The sequence below is a fragment of the Castanea sativa genome, chromosome 6 (genome assembly GCF_040712315.1).
Source record: "Castanea sativa cultivar Marrone di Chiusa Pesio chromosome 6, ASM4071231v1".
NCBI classification, from domain to species: domain Eukaryota; kingdom Viridiplantae; phylum Streptophyta; class Magnoliopsida; order Fagales; family Fagaceae; genus Castanea; species Castanea sativa.
In genome coordinates this window covers 21,648,437-21,665,822 of record NC_134018.1, presented here as the reverse complement: position 1 = coordinate 21,665,822, position 17,386 = coordinate 21,648,437, and the positions used below count along the sequence as shown (strand labels likewise).

The following is a 17,386-nucleotide window of genomic DNA, read 5'->3' as shown; positions in this document are numbered from 1 at the left end:
AAATAAAGAAGGAAAAGGAAAAAGACAAAAAGAAAAAAATTGTTGAAAAATAATAAATATGACCTAGTCTAGTCCAAGTAACTTTTCCCATAATCCAAACTAAATGAGACTGGATAATGACCCTTCTAATCTCATCTGGTCCATTGTCAAAGCGCAAATGTGTACATTTGAGTCATAAAAGCAATTGTTCATCCCAAAACACAAAAGGATAGGATCATATCGAAGTCATTACTTCTAAAACTCCACTTCAATTAGATCAACATTGTGCAATAACTTTTTTTATAATCTTTTCTTAGTATAAAAAAAATAGCTTAAATAAGGTCGTGAATTGCTTTTAGGGTAACATGATATTTCATTTTCCTTGGGATGGGAGCTACTAGTTAAATAAATTTGCACTTAATAAAGCTTTTGGCACCATGGTTTTTATATATATATATATATATTCAAGCCTGTAAAGTTAACCAGTAAACAAGAAACACTTACGTTAATGGGTGTCACAAAGAGTCTATTAACACGTTTGAACACTTCAAACGAAATCATTCAAGATTCAAATAATTAATATATTTTAATGTTTTCAACAGAAACATGAAGTATTTATGCTAAATTATGGAAAAAAATTATCCCAATTGCAAGAACAAATCCCATATGTGCTTACAAAAAAATGCTTTAAGTCCAAAGACATGGTATGGCATTCGTGTCAATTGGTCGACACTATGATCAATAATCCGACAGTAAAGCATAGGAACGTAGATAATAGTAGTTAATAATAGAAACAATAATAAAAGTTAAGAGTCTCTCGGTTGGCCGGCTAGCTTGACTAAAGTCTTAAACAAATGCAAATATGAGGTGGCATTTTAGGTTTTTACTTTATTTATATGCTGTAGATGGGTGACCATTTTTGTGTAAGAATCTTAGTTTGATTTTGCTGAATTTGTAGGGTCCGCCAACCTTAGTGTCTTATTATTATCTCACCGTCACCGCAGGTCTAAGCTTATGTTAGGCACATGTTTTTTTCTACAAATCCGGCCAATTCTTAATTCCAAAATACGTTTTTCTTTTTTTTTTAAAAGGCTTAAATAAAAGAGAGATGTTACATCTACAACATTTTTACAATATTTTCACAACAAATCATAGGTGGTTAGTTGTTATTGGTTCAAATTTGAATCTAGCACTAAGATTGCCTTTTTACCCCAATAATAACAACCAGTAACAACCTGCCACTTAGGATTTGTTGTTAAAATATTGTGAAAATGTTGTAGACATATCATTTCTCAAAATAAAATTCACTTGTGAATGGTTATTTACATCCTATATATGACGCAGTAATAACATAATTGAGTAATCAATTTAACATAATTAATTGGGCCAAATTCATTGACTTAAAAAAAAGTCTCAAAACAATTTCAATTTATTGTAGGTCAAATTATAGGGGAGGGTTCTAACTTGATAGATATTAATGGGAAAACAAGTACTTATTGGTATATTACTCTATGAGGGCCACACACTTTTCTAACCCAAAAAATAAAAAAGTCTCCAACAATTTCAACTTATTGCAGTTCTAATTATAGGGGAGGGTTCTAACTTCTAACTTCTAACTTCTAATTAAGAAAGAGTTATTAATGGGAAAATTATACGTTCTTAATTGCTATATTTTAAGGAATTAACAGTTGGATTAATTGATTCAAAGTAGTTCAAGAGCTTTGTGGCTGAGGAAGATTGTAAAATTGTCTGATTCTCCTTGTGGAGAGAATCTAAATTCAAATTCTCACTTTTATAGAAAAAAAAAAAATCAATTTCAAGTATGACAATGGGATAGATTTTTCAGGCCTTGTCCACTTAATCCTTCATAAGCTTTTATTTTATTTTTTTTGGGCCATAGAGATAGTTTGAAAAATGCAGTTTAACATGACTGATCCGTGTCAAGTGCGATTTAATTTAAATTAGTGCATCTTCTATCTTCAGGGCGACTCAATAGTATAGGCGAATGAGTCAATCGCCTAAACCCCTAAGTAGAAAAAAGGCTTTCAAATTTTAACCGATAGAGTTTTTTCTTTAATTGTAATAGTAATAATTAAACCCAAATATTAGCCAATAAATAAAATAATATTTTTTTTTATCAAATGAAGAGAGAGAGAGAGAGAGAGAGAGAGATGCCACGTCCACAACATTTTTCACTACAAATTTTAAGTGGTAGGTTGTTACTGGCTGTTATTGGTAGGAAAAAAAAAAGTAATTTTAGTAGTGGATTCAAATTATAACTAGTAACAACCATTGTTATTGATTCCGTTCTGTTCCGGCCGGAACGGCCGGAATTTTTCGTTCCGGTATGCAAACCGGTACCAGGATACCCAACGTTCCACCTCGGGCCAGATTTCGGGCCATTCCGGTCCATTCCGGCCAATTCCGGCCGAGATGTGAATTCCGGCCGGTACATGATTTGGCCTATGGAAAAAAAAAAAAAAAATTTTGATGGCTAATATTATGTTATAAATTTTGTTGGCTTATTAGTTATTAATTATTATGGGCTTATATAATGAGTAATGACTTGTTATAAATCTTCTTATTGTTTGATGTTGTATTGAGGTTTAAGACATAAAAGTTAAGACTAAATGTTTTGTATTATTTGATGTTTAGTTATTGTCTTGTAAATCTTCTTATTGTGTGATGTTAAATAGATGTTATATTGATGTTTAAGACTTAAGAGTTAAGACTAAATGATTTGTATTATTTGAAATTTAGTTATTTATTTATTAGAATTGACAATTTTATGTTTTACAAGAATATATATAATTTAATTTTTAGGAACCCGAAACACCTTAAAACGGTACGCCGAAATCGGCCGGTACCGAAATATTCCATTCCACTGGACAAACCGAAACGGGGTCCGAAACGGTATTAATAACAATGGTAACAACTTAACACCTAGGATTTGTTTTAAAAATTAATATTGTGAATGTAGTACTTATAAAAAAAAGAGTAATACATAAATCCTAAGTAGATGGTTGTTGCAAGCTGTTATTAGTGGGCAAAATAGTAATTTTAGTGGTGAGTCTAAATTAAAACTATTAACAACTTAACACCTAGGTTTTTGTCATGAAAATGTTGTGAATATAGCACTTCTAAAAAGAAGCAATATAAAAAAAATTCACAACATTTTTCACTATAGTTAAGTTGGAAAATTTTTATTAGTTTTCATTTATGTCCACCACTAATATCATATATACTTACTACCATCAATCGACCACATCGACAAGTGTGAAAAGTTTTGTCAAATATTTTTGTATCTATAAACTTTTTATAAAAAAAAAAAGAAGATTATTTAGTAATTTTGCATCTAAAAAAAGAAAATAGAGTTTAAGCAATTTTTTTTTAAAAATTTAACAGTCATATTTAAATATATAAAAAACCTCAATTTAATTTTTGCTTAAGGACATCAAGCCACCCCTAATCTCATATTGAGAATCTCGCGGTTTAGAGCAAGAAGGCGGACCACCCCATAGCCTAATATGACCTTATGTTTTGAGGGAAAAAAAAAACCCTTAATAATGTAAGCTAGTCACTTGTAATGCATATATTAATTGTACCATTTTTTCTCTTATAATTATTTCTATTTGTATGTTTTTTTAGGCTAATATTGGGGTGGTGTGGAGGAGAAGGTATATGGTGCAATAAATATATATATATATATATATATGCATATGTTATATATAAATTTGCCGGTTCTAAATATCAATATATACTTAAGGATCTATTTATTCCTTAGCAAGGATTAATGCAGCAGGGAAGCAGGATTTGGTTTGATTTTCCATCATGGAAATCTCAAAGAATGATGATGATGCATCTACAGAATTAGGGATATATTGAGCCCCTAAAAAACACAATACAAACACACAAGCAATGTAAGAAAGTTTCTTGGTGGGTGAGTCAGTTGTCTTGACTCGAACATTCTGATAGAGAGAGATTGAAGACCTTGACTTGGTGTCCCTCTTGGATAGAAGAGCCGAAATCTTTGATTTATCTGTGAGCGAGGGAAAATTGTGTTTAGACAGCTTGGCGGATAAATAATTGTTTCTTATGGACAAAGCTGGATAGCCCTACCCTTGCTTCCTTTAGTTGCTCTCAACAATGACTATCACAAAAACAAATAAAGGGACATGGCATCTAACATGATTTATCATGATTAGTGCATAATATACGTAAACCCTAATAAAAATAAATAATAAAACTCGAATCACAATAGTTCATACAACAACTATATATCTGTATACAGTAAAAGCTTTTACTGTTGAAGAAAATATTATATTTTTTTGAGAAATCTTGCATGAAAATGTGCAACTAAATGCTTCACTCCCTTGAAAATTGAAACTGCTCCCAACTATACAATGTGCTTCCCTCACTTAAATTTGCTCTGAAAAAAATTGATTCTGTTCTGAATATAATAAACCCCCCTATCAGGAAATTGTGTTAATATGGTATACCCTAAATTAAAACAGTAATCATGCTGTGCCAAGTGAGTTGTGAATGGCCAAAAGGGATTGTACCCTCAAGGCCTCACGCTTTTAATAAATCTTTTTATTTTAAGCATTTGCACCTTTCAATCCTGATGTAGTTTTTATTAATAATATGTTCCTTTAGAAGAAGTACCACAGTACAAATATTAAGTTTTTTAATGTCGACATTGACGTAGTTCGAACCGCGCATTTGGTAGAAGGCAGTAACTGTCAAAGTATCAACAATTGACATCAGTAGTAGTACTACTTAGAATATGATATATATATATATATATATATATATATATATATATATATATATATATATATATATTAACATTTCTTTGGGGGTGATGGAAGAAAGGTTGCAATCACATGATCTATATATGTTAAAATTTGCACCACAATGCTTCTTTAAATAATGTTTCCATACAGATCGAGATAGCCCTTCCAAGAAATTGAACCGTCTTTAATTTGGTGAAGTCCATGCTGCCCTCAAATTCGCAATCCATCATTATCATCTCACTTTTTATTGTTTTTGAAGGAGACTCTATCAGTATGATTGAAGATTTCCAGAATCCTTTACTCAATCCTCCATGACTTATTATTCTTTTTTGCCTATTGTATATGCTTCTCTAAACTCACTATCTTCTTGGGATTTTTGTTTTGTAAACAACAACATTAATTGGTTAACCCACAACCTTGCTTGCTAGTCTGCTGCTCACTCCTTAGCGTGATCGAAGACCTCCCTTTAGTCAAATATATATATATATATTACCTATTGTATATGCTTCTCTAAACTCACTATCTTGTTGAGATTTTTGTTTTGTAAGCAAGAGCATTAGTTGGTTAGCCCACAACCTTGCTTATTAGCCTGTTCACTTTAAATAGAAAGGGTCTCGAGATATCTCTTCTCTTCTTGATCAGTTCTCTTCCTTACGATCTAGTAATGGATTCGCCTCCTTTTTACCTTCATTTATAAGTTATCTTTACTTATTATTATTATTATTTTTTAAAAGAACTTAGCCGAACAAGGGGAAAAACATGCTCAGTTGCCCCATTATTAGTCAATTGTCAAATACGCAAATTTTAGAGAAAAGTGAAAATTTCAAAAAAGTTATTGGAATTTATAAATTTATTTGATTTTAGTTATTAATAAGAAAATATGAATTTTTTACAACAAAAAAGGATATTATAGAAAAGTAATGCTTTCATTTTGTAGTGAAGATAGATTAAGAGATAGCATAATACAATGGAAAAAGATAATTTACATTATAACTCTATTTTTAGAAACCAAATCAAACCCTAGATTTTTAATTGTGTCAATTTAAACTTTCAATTAAACCTGAAAATAAATTTTCCCCTCAAAATTAAAGTTTAGACCATTCTAAAACTCTAGAGTTTGATTTGAAACTATCAGGCTATAAGGTTTAATTTGAATTAGCCTTGAAATATATGGTTCAAAATTAATTTACACATTGAAAAATTTAAGGTTATTATTTATTATAGGATTGAGAGAGTATTTCTTTGTTACTAATTATCATACCAAATTCTTTTTTAATGATTCAATAGTACACTTTTTTATATATAGATATAAAAGAATTTTATATCTATATATGGTGTATAATTGATAATAATTGTTTTTTATCATTTGTCAATGACACTAATTGATTTTTGGTGTAAGTAAGGTTCAAACTCCAGATTTTTCTTATTTTACAATAATAGATTTTACCAATTGAGCTAATTAGAACTCATGAGAATGGAGAGTTTGAACCATAGTTCTTCTAATAAAGGAGAGTTAGCAATATCACATTTTCGTATGAATTCTTAAGTACACAAACGATATTAATAATTTTGTAACTTAATTGGTGCTTTCCCATGTTCCTTTTTTTTTTTTAATACAAAATAGAAATTTTACTCTACTCTAAACTAAGTACATATGTGTGTGAAACTCCCTACTGGAGACTTAAACTCTAACCCTTACCCCCCACATTCCACAAGCACTTATACTTATAGAGTGATCATCGCAACAAGGATGTACATTGGTGCTTTCCAATGTTCCCAACAGAGTAGTTCAGGGTTCAAATTGGTCATTCTTATTATAACTACCATATATATATATATATATATATATATATATATATATATATATATATATATATATATGTCTTAAAAATACAAACGTTACTTACAAGTTATAAGTTAGTAGCACGAAGCTTCCAAAAGCATTTCAACTTTAAAGTCTATCAAACCCATTATAACTAAGGTCAACATAAAACTGCTCCTTCCGGAATTTAACGAAATAGAGTTGCAACTTCCAGTTCACATTTTTTATCGCATCGTATTGTATGTGAGAAAACAACAACACGTTATAACTTACATATAAAACTTCAAATTTTTTTCTAGAAGCAACAATAACAACACAAGGGCTAATTAAAGAGCCTTGACTTATTAGAAACTAGCTAGTTGGAGGTTTGCTAAAAAAATCTTGCCTAAAAATAGATGCGGCGGAGACGAATATTCTGATGACCAATAATTTATGGTAAAAAAAAAGAAAACATAGTTATTGTAAATATTTTGATCTTGTTGGACTAGGTCACTTGTATTAGGGACATTGAGGATGGGAGGGTTTGGGGGACCACTGAGACTTGAGGTCCATGTTACAAGGTTCATGAATCATGAATATTTCACACACAAGTGTGATCCTGCCATAGCAGTCTTTGTCTTTATTTTATGTTTCCTCTCTGTTGTCTTTAAAGTCAAAAAAGTTATTATCATTAATGCCAATCAGAGAATATGATGAGAAAGTTTGAGTTTTTGCAAAGAAATCAAACCCAACCAAAACCCACCCAACTCCCACTATTCATTCTGCTTTTACTTTTTTTTGTATAAGCACACCAATATTTCACTCTTCCCCCTCCAAACACATATGATGCAGTAAGTTATGGTTGATGCAACAATATCCTTATATGCTTATACTATTTTTATTTTATATATATGATAGTTGTAAATTGTTCCACTACTTTTAAGAAAGGACAAAAAAGTTTAGTATTGTTGAAGATAATACAAATTTAAATACATAGAACTTATAACTAGATATGTCACCAATCACAAAAAGTGATTTGAATGGGAAAATGCTATAGAAATTATAAATTTTACTATGAAACTTTTATAAATTGATGTGACAATTAATATTATTGGTAAACTACAACATCTTATTAAATGCATATTTGAATTACTTTTTATAAGTGATGATACATCTTTGTAAGGGTAAAATTTGTGGTATTCCTAGCATTATTCATTCAAATGTTCATCATTTATTATTTTCTTAAAGTGCCACTAATTACATTTATTGTTACATCATTTACAAGTTTTTCTAACCTGATCAGCATTAAGGTCTCTCATAACTTTAAGCTTTAAACTTTTATGTACAACTTTTTAAAACTTTATTTTTTCTTGCATTTTTTCACTTTTTCAAATTATTTTAAGTTACAAGTATATTTTAGTATATTTTTAACTTATTTAAGTGATATTTAAATATTATATAAGGGACATGCTTGGCCTAGGGACTAATAGACGTTATACCCAACGGCCGACTTTATCTGTTGTTGTATGAACAATGTTTATTAAGTAAATAATATCTTCATTTCTACTCAAAAAAAAAAAAAAAAAAAAAAAAAAAAAAAAAATATATATATATATATATATATATATATATATATATATATATATATATAAAGACCTGTTTAAAGTGATCGTTTTTCACTCCAAATGTGTTGAGCCCTCAGCCCTGGTCTAGACCTCATCTAAATTAAGATTTTTTCGTGTGCGCGTGTCCCTACATCTAGATTGATTGTTTTTAGCATGATGGGATGTGTCGGCTGTGGCAAATGCAACTGGATTAGGATAGGTGAATCCTGCTGGCAATGTTTGATATATTCTTGAGTCTCTGAACTTGGCAGAGCAGAGTTGAGCATCCCCACTTGCTAGGTGCTGCTAAACGTGTCAAACCATCTCTCTAACTATGTACTTCAAAAAAAATGTTTTGTTTTGTAAGGAAAAAAGAATAAGCCGAAGAAAACACATTGATTGAAAGTAGCTTCATGAAGTCAAAGAAAAGCACTACAGATTACAGAATTCATATATGCGCCTACCACTTCTTTTTTCTTTTCTGAGGTTGAATTCATGAAATCTCACCTTGAATCGTTTCTTTATAGATGCTCTTTGATTTAAAATATTATTGGCAAAAAGATAAAAATTTTCTTGTATTTTTTCTCAATGAAAACAAACCATATTTGCCTCAACTCTTGACTAATCGAGTAGTACAGGACATAGTATGTTTACATGCACCATTTAAAAGAATCAACCCTCCAATCACAAGCTCACAACTAAAATAAGTGAAGATGGTTGTTACAGACAATAAGTAGGGGGGGTCACAGAATGAGAATTTTGTGTGTTCACTAGATGTGAATACCTCTGAACTTCCAGCCATTAATACTGTTTCATTAATAAATGGGCTTTGACAATTTTCCATCATAGTGCCCGAGCAACACTTTTGAATTCATTCAAGCAAGATTGGAGTATCTTTTGACGCTTCTGAAGAGACTGTCGTTCGTTCTGTAGTACATCAATCGCGCCGGGAGCAACAAACATGTCCATGAATCTCTCATCATTTACAGCAAACAAATCCAATCCAAGTGCCAACACAAGCCTATCCCGGCTGCACATAGCAGAATAAATAACATGTCATTATGATCAGTTCCTTATATTAAAGAACATAAAATGGTTCTGAAGAATCCAGAGACTAGTTTCTTAATTTAAGGTCTAAAACCAGAAATTTTGCTAGGGACAATGGCCACAATAAAATAGAACAAACTATAGTAAAACTGTAAAAGAATGTTCCATTTAGAAAACCCAAAAATCTCTGATGATTGAAGGAGCAAAGTGAAATAGAAATTAATATAAAATGAGCTAGTGTACCTCAGACATAGTGAATCTATGAGATATGCATGCAACTTGAGAACAGAAGTTTATGCAAATTTAAAGAAATGGTTTGCACAAAGTAGTGTCATCTGAAATATGTGTAACATAAAACTGACCAAACTAATAAAACCAAGCCTTAAGAAAGCTTGATCCCCTCAAGCCTATGATGGTCTAAAGAACACTTGAGAACTTTTAGGTAACCTGTAAAGATAAATTCCTGATCCCTTCAAGCCACAAATTTAGAACATGTGTTCTGGTATTTCCATAAATATAAATGCGTTTATGGATGCAAAGTTAATGTTGAAAGATAAACATTCTTACCAAGGGGTTAAGAACCCAGAATTCAATGTGGAAGCCACACTTCGCTCAACAAGAACTTCACGTATCCGTGCAAAATGATGTGCGGCTGTTGAACAGATTTCTGAGTAAGCTGAGCCTGATCTTAAACCGCCATCACCAGTTCCAAATAAAAGACCACCACCATTTTGAACTCTCATGTGATCAGCATTTCTGCTATTCCCTGTCAATCTTGAAATCCGTTTTCTCACTCCACCAAAATCAATGCCATTTCCAAAGTCTTTCTTGGCCCCAGCAAGTATTGCATCACATGGCTGATCAGGTGAGGGGGTCTCAGGCACAGTCATTTGGCTATCTCGGAGAGCTTCTCTAGCTTCTGTACCTTTTCCTGGTGTGGTTTGCTGTCCACTCTTTTGCGGAGGTATGTTCTCTTGATCTCTCATAATTTCATCATGAGCTGCTGATCCTCCATCAGTTAGCTCAACACAAAACGGACCAGCTGACTTGTAAAAAGAGGTTGCACTTGAGCCAAAACCACCTTGAAATTCGTTCTCATAACAGACCTGCGAGTATGGGCTTGTAACTGAATCCAGGTGGTGCCGAACTAGTTGCTTGCATTGTTTGGCCAGGTCCTTCATAAAGCGATTGTAAGCATGCCTTAGAGCAGCATGAAAACCAACATATCCATCCATTTTTTCTGATTTCCTCCCATCTGCACGAAAAACAAATTCCAATGGTTTTATGAACAATTCTATGAACTTAAAATACCAGCATCAACAATTAGGAAAGAAAAAAAGAAAAGAAAAGAAAAGAAGAAGATTACAGGAGAGGCAAATGTTGCATTAGAAATATATTATTCGTAAATTGACACGAAATTCAGACACACTCCCTCCCCAAGATGGACCTTTTTCCTTTCACTTGGAAATTGAAGGTTGGTGTCCTATATGCATTTCAGGATCTATGCGTAGACAAGGTACGAAAAACATAACTAACAAAAATAGTTGATGTTACTCAGACATCAGATTACAAAACCTGAACTCCCACAAACATAATATATTTACATAACTAATACATTTATGCATATTTCTTATTCCCTACCATATGCTGAACAAGAATAAGAAAATCACCCTGATGTTACATAAATAAACAAAAAGAAACTAGGCTGAATCCATCAAATCTCTAGTACCGAATCTTTGGGTTGGTGATAAAGTAAAATTAACTAACTTTGGAAGAAATGTGAACAAAGAATTAAATAACTTCTTACATTCTGAATCACGACTGTGATTTCTTTCTAGAGCAAGATCATAGAGATTCCCCAAAACAAAAGCAAGCCGATCACAAGCACTGTCAAGAAGAGGAGCAAGCCATGATCTCGCAGCAGCACGGGCAATTTCTGCAGCAGCTTCAGTTACTCCTCTACCCCCACCTCGTCCAGCATGCGCAAGTAAGATATTTGCCACCTGTCAAGAGAACAATTTAGTTCATAGAATCAAAACCCATCAATCCCCAGGTAAATTGCACTTCTAGGATACACACCTTCTCCCTTGACACTGGGGGGCATTCAATGGAATAAGCAGCACACCGAAATTCATGCATCACCCTTTCAAAAGCAGCTCCTCCATAGAGCCGAAGAGTAGCATTGGGAGGCTTTATAGCTGCAGTAACTCCAGGCCATCCCCCAAGACCACTTTGTGACTGCTCCTCCATTGTTGTCTTCCCCCATTGCTCTGGGGCAGGATCTGCTGCTCCATCAATTAAAGCTCCCTTTACGATAGACATATAGATAAAAGTTTTTATCAAATATCTAAGACTAAAACAAAATTAAGATAATGAATCTTAAAAGATACTTCCTGGATTACTTTTTACAAGTAGTAATAAGTACAAAGTAATTGGGTGATATATGCAGAGGTATGGATGATTGATAAATTACCACATGATTACTGATAGAAGCCGCATACAACATTGCAGATCTTCTAAGATGAGCAATGTCAGAAGTGGCCTGAATTTTAGATTCCATTTTTCCTAATTCAGTAGTAACTTCACTGCAGCGCTGCTCAAGCAAAGCTAGAGTTGCTGGTGCAGCATCTTTATATCTCTTATGAAGCTCGGACTCCAAATAATCTCTCAGACAGCCAAAACCAATATGAGGCCTGAACTTTTCCTCATCAAATCCACCCTTAATACCATCACGCAAGTGACGCAGAACTTCCAAGTCCACCTGAGATATTTGCCGGCGGAATTCATCATTTGAAATGGTGCTCTTGTCCTTTGGTAGGGCCACAAAAAATGGGCGTGTGTTATCTCCCAAGTAACCACTTGCACTCAAATATCGGTCCACCTCCCACCGGTCACTGAACTCCTGCATATTTATAGACATCTCTTATAATTAGGGCCATTTTTTCTTAATAATACTATTTTAAAAATTATTTTGCTAATTGGGATTGTTTTAAAGTTATTTTGGGACATCCTTGTTTGAATCTTGCCGCTTGGAGAGACGAGTTGAGTACTCCAATGAAAACATGGAAAAAGAAGAATTTCACTAAAACATGGAACTCGAGTTCAGTGCTAGAACTCATCTCTCCAAGAGGTGAGATTCAAAAAAGGCTATTTCTCAAAATAACTATTAAACATTGCTATTTTGCCAAATATATATTTTTTTAAAAGAAAATATTGTTTAGCTAAAATGACCCTTAAAATTAGTGTTCATAAGTTTATGTAATTACTTCAAGAGAAACCATTCACTTCCACCACACGGCAAAAAACAAGATTCTTTTGTTATTTGTACATCACTAAAGCAAACCTCAACAGCAAAGAAGGCAAACATTGACTCATTTGGAATCCATTGAGAACATAGATGAAGGAAGCACCCACTGTTACGAGCTTATGTAACAGATTGAGCATTGGAAGCATTTGCAAATGGTGGATTAATTTCATGAACTGTTATCTTCTTAATATTCTCAATTTTGGTTTAGATAAATAAGAAGAATAAGATTTACGTCGAGGTAAACCTTAACCTTCAAGTTATTCTAGCTAACAATTTGTAAATTGGAAAATCATGAAAATTCTTATTGATTGAGTACTTTTGAATTTATACATGAAAATTCAATTAGATGAAGATAAACTCGAACTTCATAGGATTTACCAACAAAACAAACTCATCACAATCTAAACTAATTCAATTCGCCCTAATCCAAAACTATTTTACTTGAATTGGCACAACATACCCCTATCATTATTTACCGAATACTAATAAAAAAAATAAACAAAACACATAACACCCACTGATCTATATTATTTTCTAAAATGCTTAAACTTGCTTATTGGAGATTAAGTCAATAAAAGGCATAAGTTCATACCTTGAGACGATTATCAAATTTGGAGACAACAATTATTGTCCGTCTGAACGTAGGATCAATTTCACGAATAGAATCCAACCACAAGGACGAGCACCATTCCACACTACTCTGTTGAAGGAACAACAGAATGCGATGGGGAGGAGTAGCCAATGACTTCACCATGTCAAGAATTTCCTCTGGCGTGGTTTCTGGTTCTCCCTTCTTTGCCTGCCAATGAAGACACTAATTTGAAGCAAAGCATTCACTTGGGCCAAATATATAGATTAAGGTTAAGGAGAAAGGCACCTTAAGAACAAAGCCTGGGGTATCTATAATAGTGAGATTAGGACAATGTGCGTATTCAGCTCTCATCACAATAGGCTTAGAAGAAACTGCAGTTTTAGTCTTCTTCAAAAGTGCTTCAGTTCGGGACTTTATGATATCTGCTATTGCAGATGCCAAAACAACGGGACTTCCATATTCTTCAGAATCCTCTTCCTGTTTTCAATTCTCAACTTTAAGAAACTGTTATTTGTTTTGTTTTGTTATATTCTCTCCTGGAAAAATAACCAGCGAAAGAGAAATGAATGAAAAGCGAAAGAGAGAAGGAGGACCTGAAAGCGGCAGCGGGGGTCGGGGGCGGAGGGGTCGTGGACCATCTGGAGAATGAGGGGTCGGCGGGTCCCCATCTCGACTTCACGGACGTTGAACCGGAACCCTAGCAGCGCTTCCAACAGTGAGCTCTTGCCGTCCGACTGTCCACCCAGGGCCACGATCTCTGGGATCGGTACTTTCTCTCCGAAAGCCACTGCCGCCGCTTGCAGCCGGTTGTAGGCCTCGAATCGGGCAGAGTTGTGCTGAGACTGAGACTGCTTGCGAGACATGGATGAGGCAGAGGCAGAGGCCGACTTGTCCGATGGGGTCTTGGTGGGTGTAGCCATGAAGCTGTTGGGATTGGTGGCCATTGGAGAGAGAGAGAGAGAGACGCTGAGAGGGGCTGGGGAATGGGGGATTTCTTTTTGAACTTGAATTTGAATTTCGTTCATATGAAAATGAAAGCCGTTGGGAGGGAGTGAGGGTTTTTCATTTTAAATTTGGGCGTAAATGCACCTTTTTTTTTTTTTTTTTTTTTTTTTTTTTTTTTAATTTTTTTTTTTAGTCTCTACATTTTTATTTTATTATTTTTAGTCTCTAAACCAATTAACGCGTAACATTTAAATCTATACGGTTATCCAACTAACAAAAAATACTGACATGGCTGACGGCACAGTAAAATAATAATTAAAAAATCTATTTTGGCATTAAAAAATTGACACTTCAGCATCTAAATTTTAAAAAAAATTATTAATTTTAACTAAATAAAAAATTTTAAAAAAAAAATTCGAGAAGAACATGAAGAAAACAAGAACTCCAACCCAGATCAAATAACTCAAGAACACAAACCTAAATACAAAATTTTCTTTCCTGGCCTGTGACTGCCCTCAAATCACAACCATAAGTCCACCGGAATCTGCCACAAAACCATCAACTATCCACCACAAATCCAAAACAATAAACTCATCCACTACCCACACAAACCCATCGGAGCAAACTACCCCACCCAAATCTGATTAAAAAAAAAAAAACTCAGCTAGTCCAGGCACTATTCCTCTTCGATCTGAGAACGAAACCCATCACCAAACTCTAATCTGTGAACGAATCCCACCACCAAACTCCAATCTGTGCCACTGAAACCCACCACCAAACTTCAATCCAGCCACCAACCATTATCGATCCATCCATCGAACAATCATGCAACCCATCACCAACCGACCCAAACTCTGATCTATGCCATCGCCAAAACTCCACCACAAACGCCGATCACCACAAATCCACACCCTCCACCACACCAATCACAAACTCAGACCTCCACCACGCCGATCACCACAAACCCACACCCTCCACCACGCTGATCCACAAACTCAAATCTCCACCACGCCGATCCCCACAAACCCACGCCCTCCACCTCACCACGACAAGTCGGCAACACCATATGCATAGAAATCCACAAAAAAAAAAATCAAAGGAAAATCCACAAAACCCACAGGCACCAAGCAAGCAGAGAGTTAAGACAGGAGAGTTTCAAAGAGTTATGATCTAAGATTGTGGTGTTTTGATCTGTATTGGGTGGGCTTGATTTTTTGTTTTTAATTTTTTTTCATTTAGTTAATATTAATAATAATTTTTTTAAAATTAGATTCTGACATGACAATTTTTTTAATGCCAAAATAGATTTTTTAATTATTATTTTACTGTGCCGTTAGCCACATCAGCATTTTTTGTTAGTTGGGTGACGATAAGGACTTAAATGTCACGTGTTAATTGGTTTAGGGACTAAAAGTGATAAAAATAAAATGTAGGAACTAAAATAGAAATTGGGTCAAAATCTAGGGACTAAAAGTGCATTTACACCTTTAAATTTTTGAATGAGACTTTTTTAGTATTTATCTATACTTACTACTATTTTTTGAGAGATGGTTTCAACTTATAGCGTCCACTCATAATGATAACTCGTTATCATCAGACTAAGACACTAATCAATTTTTGGTATAGGCGAGGATTGAACCCCAGATCTCTTATACAAATCAGAGACTTTACCGGTTGAGTTAGTTGAAATCCACATACTTACTACTATTTAATCTACACTTACTACTATTTAAGGGACTTTCTCCGTTTGGACCGGATTTTTTTTGTTCTAAAATACCTCTATTTTCCTAGGTTTAAGTAGAGGCAAAACTAAATGATAATTTGGTAAAACTACGTCTTTTAACTTCCACTAAAATTCACATTAAAAAAAAAAACTTCCAGTAAAACATTACCAACAAAATAAGACCATTTTTTGTGATAAATAGGACCACTGTCTCGGTTAAACGTTTTCAATTTTTTTTTTTCCTTACTCCATGATTTCATGTTTGTTTTTTTTCAAATATCTTCTTGTTTATTTTGAATTTAAAGGAAAAAAAAAAACACTCCTATTAAAAAACTATTACTATAACTTCCCATCCATATCCTTAAATTTAGCAAAATTATCTATACTACTATTTAAGTTCCACGTACAATATTGCCCAGAAAATAGAATCACTTTTTTGTTGGTTTTCAAAATTCAACCTGTACTACAAATTCATTTTGTCATTTAAAATTTTTTTTTTTTTTTTATCTCTATCTCTCATTTCATGTTGATGCCCACGGCTCTGTTTGCCATTGGAAATGTCATGGTTCTTCCTCACGCCACTGTTAACCTTCAGCCACATGGGTCCATTTTCCGTTAGCCACATCGACATTCAACGTCTCGACCTCTTCTCTATTCAATCACTAGTGAACTAAGGTACGCACACATTCAAGGATAATTTTTAATATTTATGCTTTTCGCTCTTAATTATACAATTCCTTTGCTTTCTGCTTGTTTATTTTTTAAACAGTGAATTGAGAGGCACTAGAAGTAAAAATCCTCTAAATCTGCCTTCAACAGTTCTACTAATAACTTACTGTATTAACTTGTTGACAATTTTATTTACTTTTATGCTCTACTTTCTCATTAGAAGTTTAGGAAAGAAATAATTATGATTTTGTAACTTTAAGTATTAGCACATTAGAAGGTTCCTTGAGATCACTACAAAAAGCGCGCGCTATAGCCGCGTTTTTTAGCCGCGTTTATAAAAAAACGCGGCTATACCTGACCTATAGCCGCGTTTAAAAGAAACGCGGCTATAGACCAAACCTATAGCCCCGTTTCGTAGAAACGCAGCTTCAGACCCAACCTATAGCTGCGTTTTGTTAAACACGGCCATAGGTTAGGTCTAAAGCCGCGTTTCTAGGGCCTTGAGCTGCGTTTTACATCCGGACTATAGCCGCGTTTATAAAAACGTGGCTATAGGTCCAGACAAAAATATATTTTTTAAAGGGTGCTATGTACAGTAGAACAATTTTTTTTTATAAGGGAGGGTTATAGCCGCGTTTCACAAAAACGCGGCTATAGGTCCACTCAAATATTACACGTATTTTACAAAGATGACCTGTGTATCCAAATAAATTTTTTTTTTAATACGGGGGCTATAGCCGCGTTTTCAAAAACGCGGCTATAGGTCCAGTCAAATAATATATATATATATATATTTTAAAAGGATGACCTGTGCATCCGAATAAATTATTTTTTTTTTATAAGGGAGGGGCTATAGCCGCGTTTTTGAAAACGCGGCTATAGGTCCAGTGAAATAATATATATATATTTTTTAAAAGGATGAG

The 17,386-nt window shown here is 33.7% G+C and overlaps 1 protein-coding gene across 1 annotated transcript; it reads right to left on the bottom strand.

Annotated features, from left to right (window-relative positions):
* Positions 1-8,740: 8,740 nt before the first annotated feature.
* On the bottom strand, positions 8,741-14,154 carry LOC142638487 (dynamin-related protein 5A). Its single transcript, XM_075812513.1, has 8 exons — positions 13,720-14,154; positions 13,412-13,603; positions 13,127-13,333; positions 11,701-12,129; positions 11,307-11,534; positions 11,035-11,230; positions 9,795-10,482; positions 8,741-9,210 (listed from the first exon to the last, which is right to left on the bottom strand). Exons 1-8 carry the CDS (start codon positions 14,149-14,151, stop codon positions 9,024-9,026), a joined length of 2,559 nt encoding a protein of 852 aa, XP_075668628.1. The 5' UTR covers positions 14,152-14,154; the 3' UTR covers positions 8,741-9,023.
* Between the last annotated feature and the right edge of the window lie 3,232 nt (positions 14,155-17,386).

Excerpts from the sequence above, each read along its gene's own strand:
- LOC142638487 (XM_075812513.1), bottom strand. The coding sequence starts at position 14,151 with ATGAACGAAATTCAAATTCAAGTTCAAAAAGAAATCCCCCATTCCCCA. Across the intron at positions 11,535-11,700 it reads CTTCTATCAGTAATCATGTG|GGAGCTTTAATTGATGGAGC; the intron begins GTAATTTATCAA and ends TCTATCGTAAAG. Across the intron at positions 11,231-11,306 it reads CCCCAGTGTCAAGGGAGAAG|GTGGCAAATATCTTACTTGC; the intron begins GTGTGTATCCTA and ends TTCTCTTGACAG.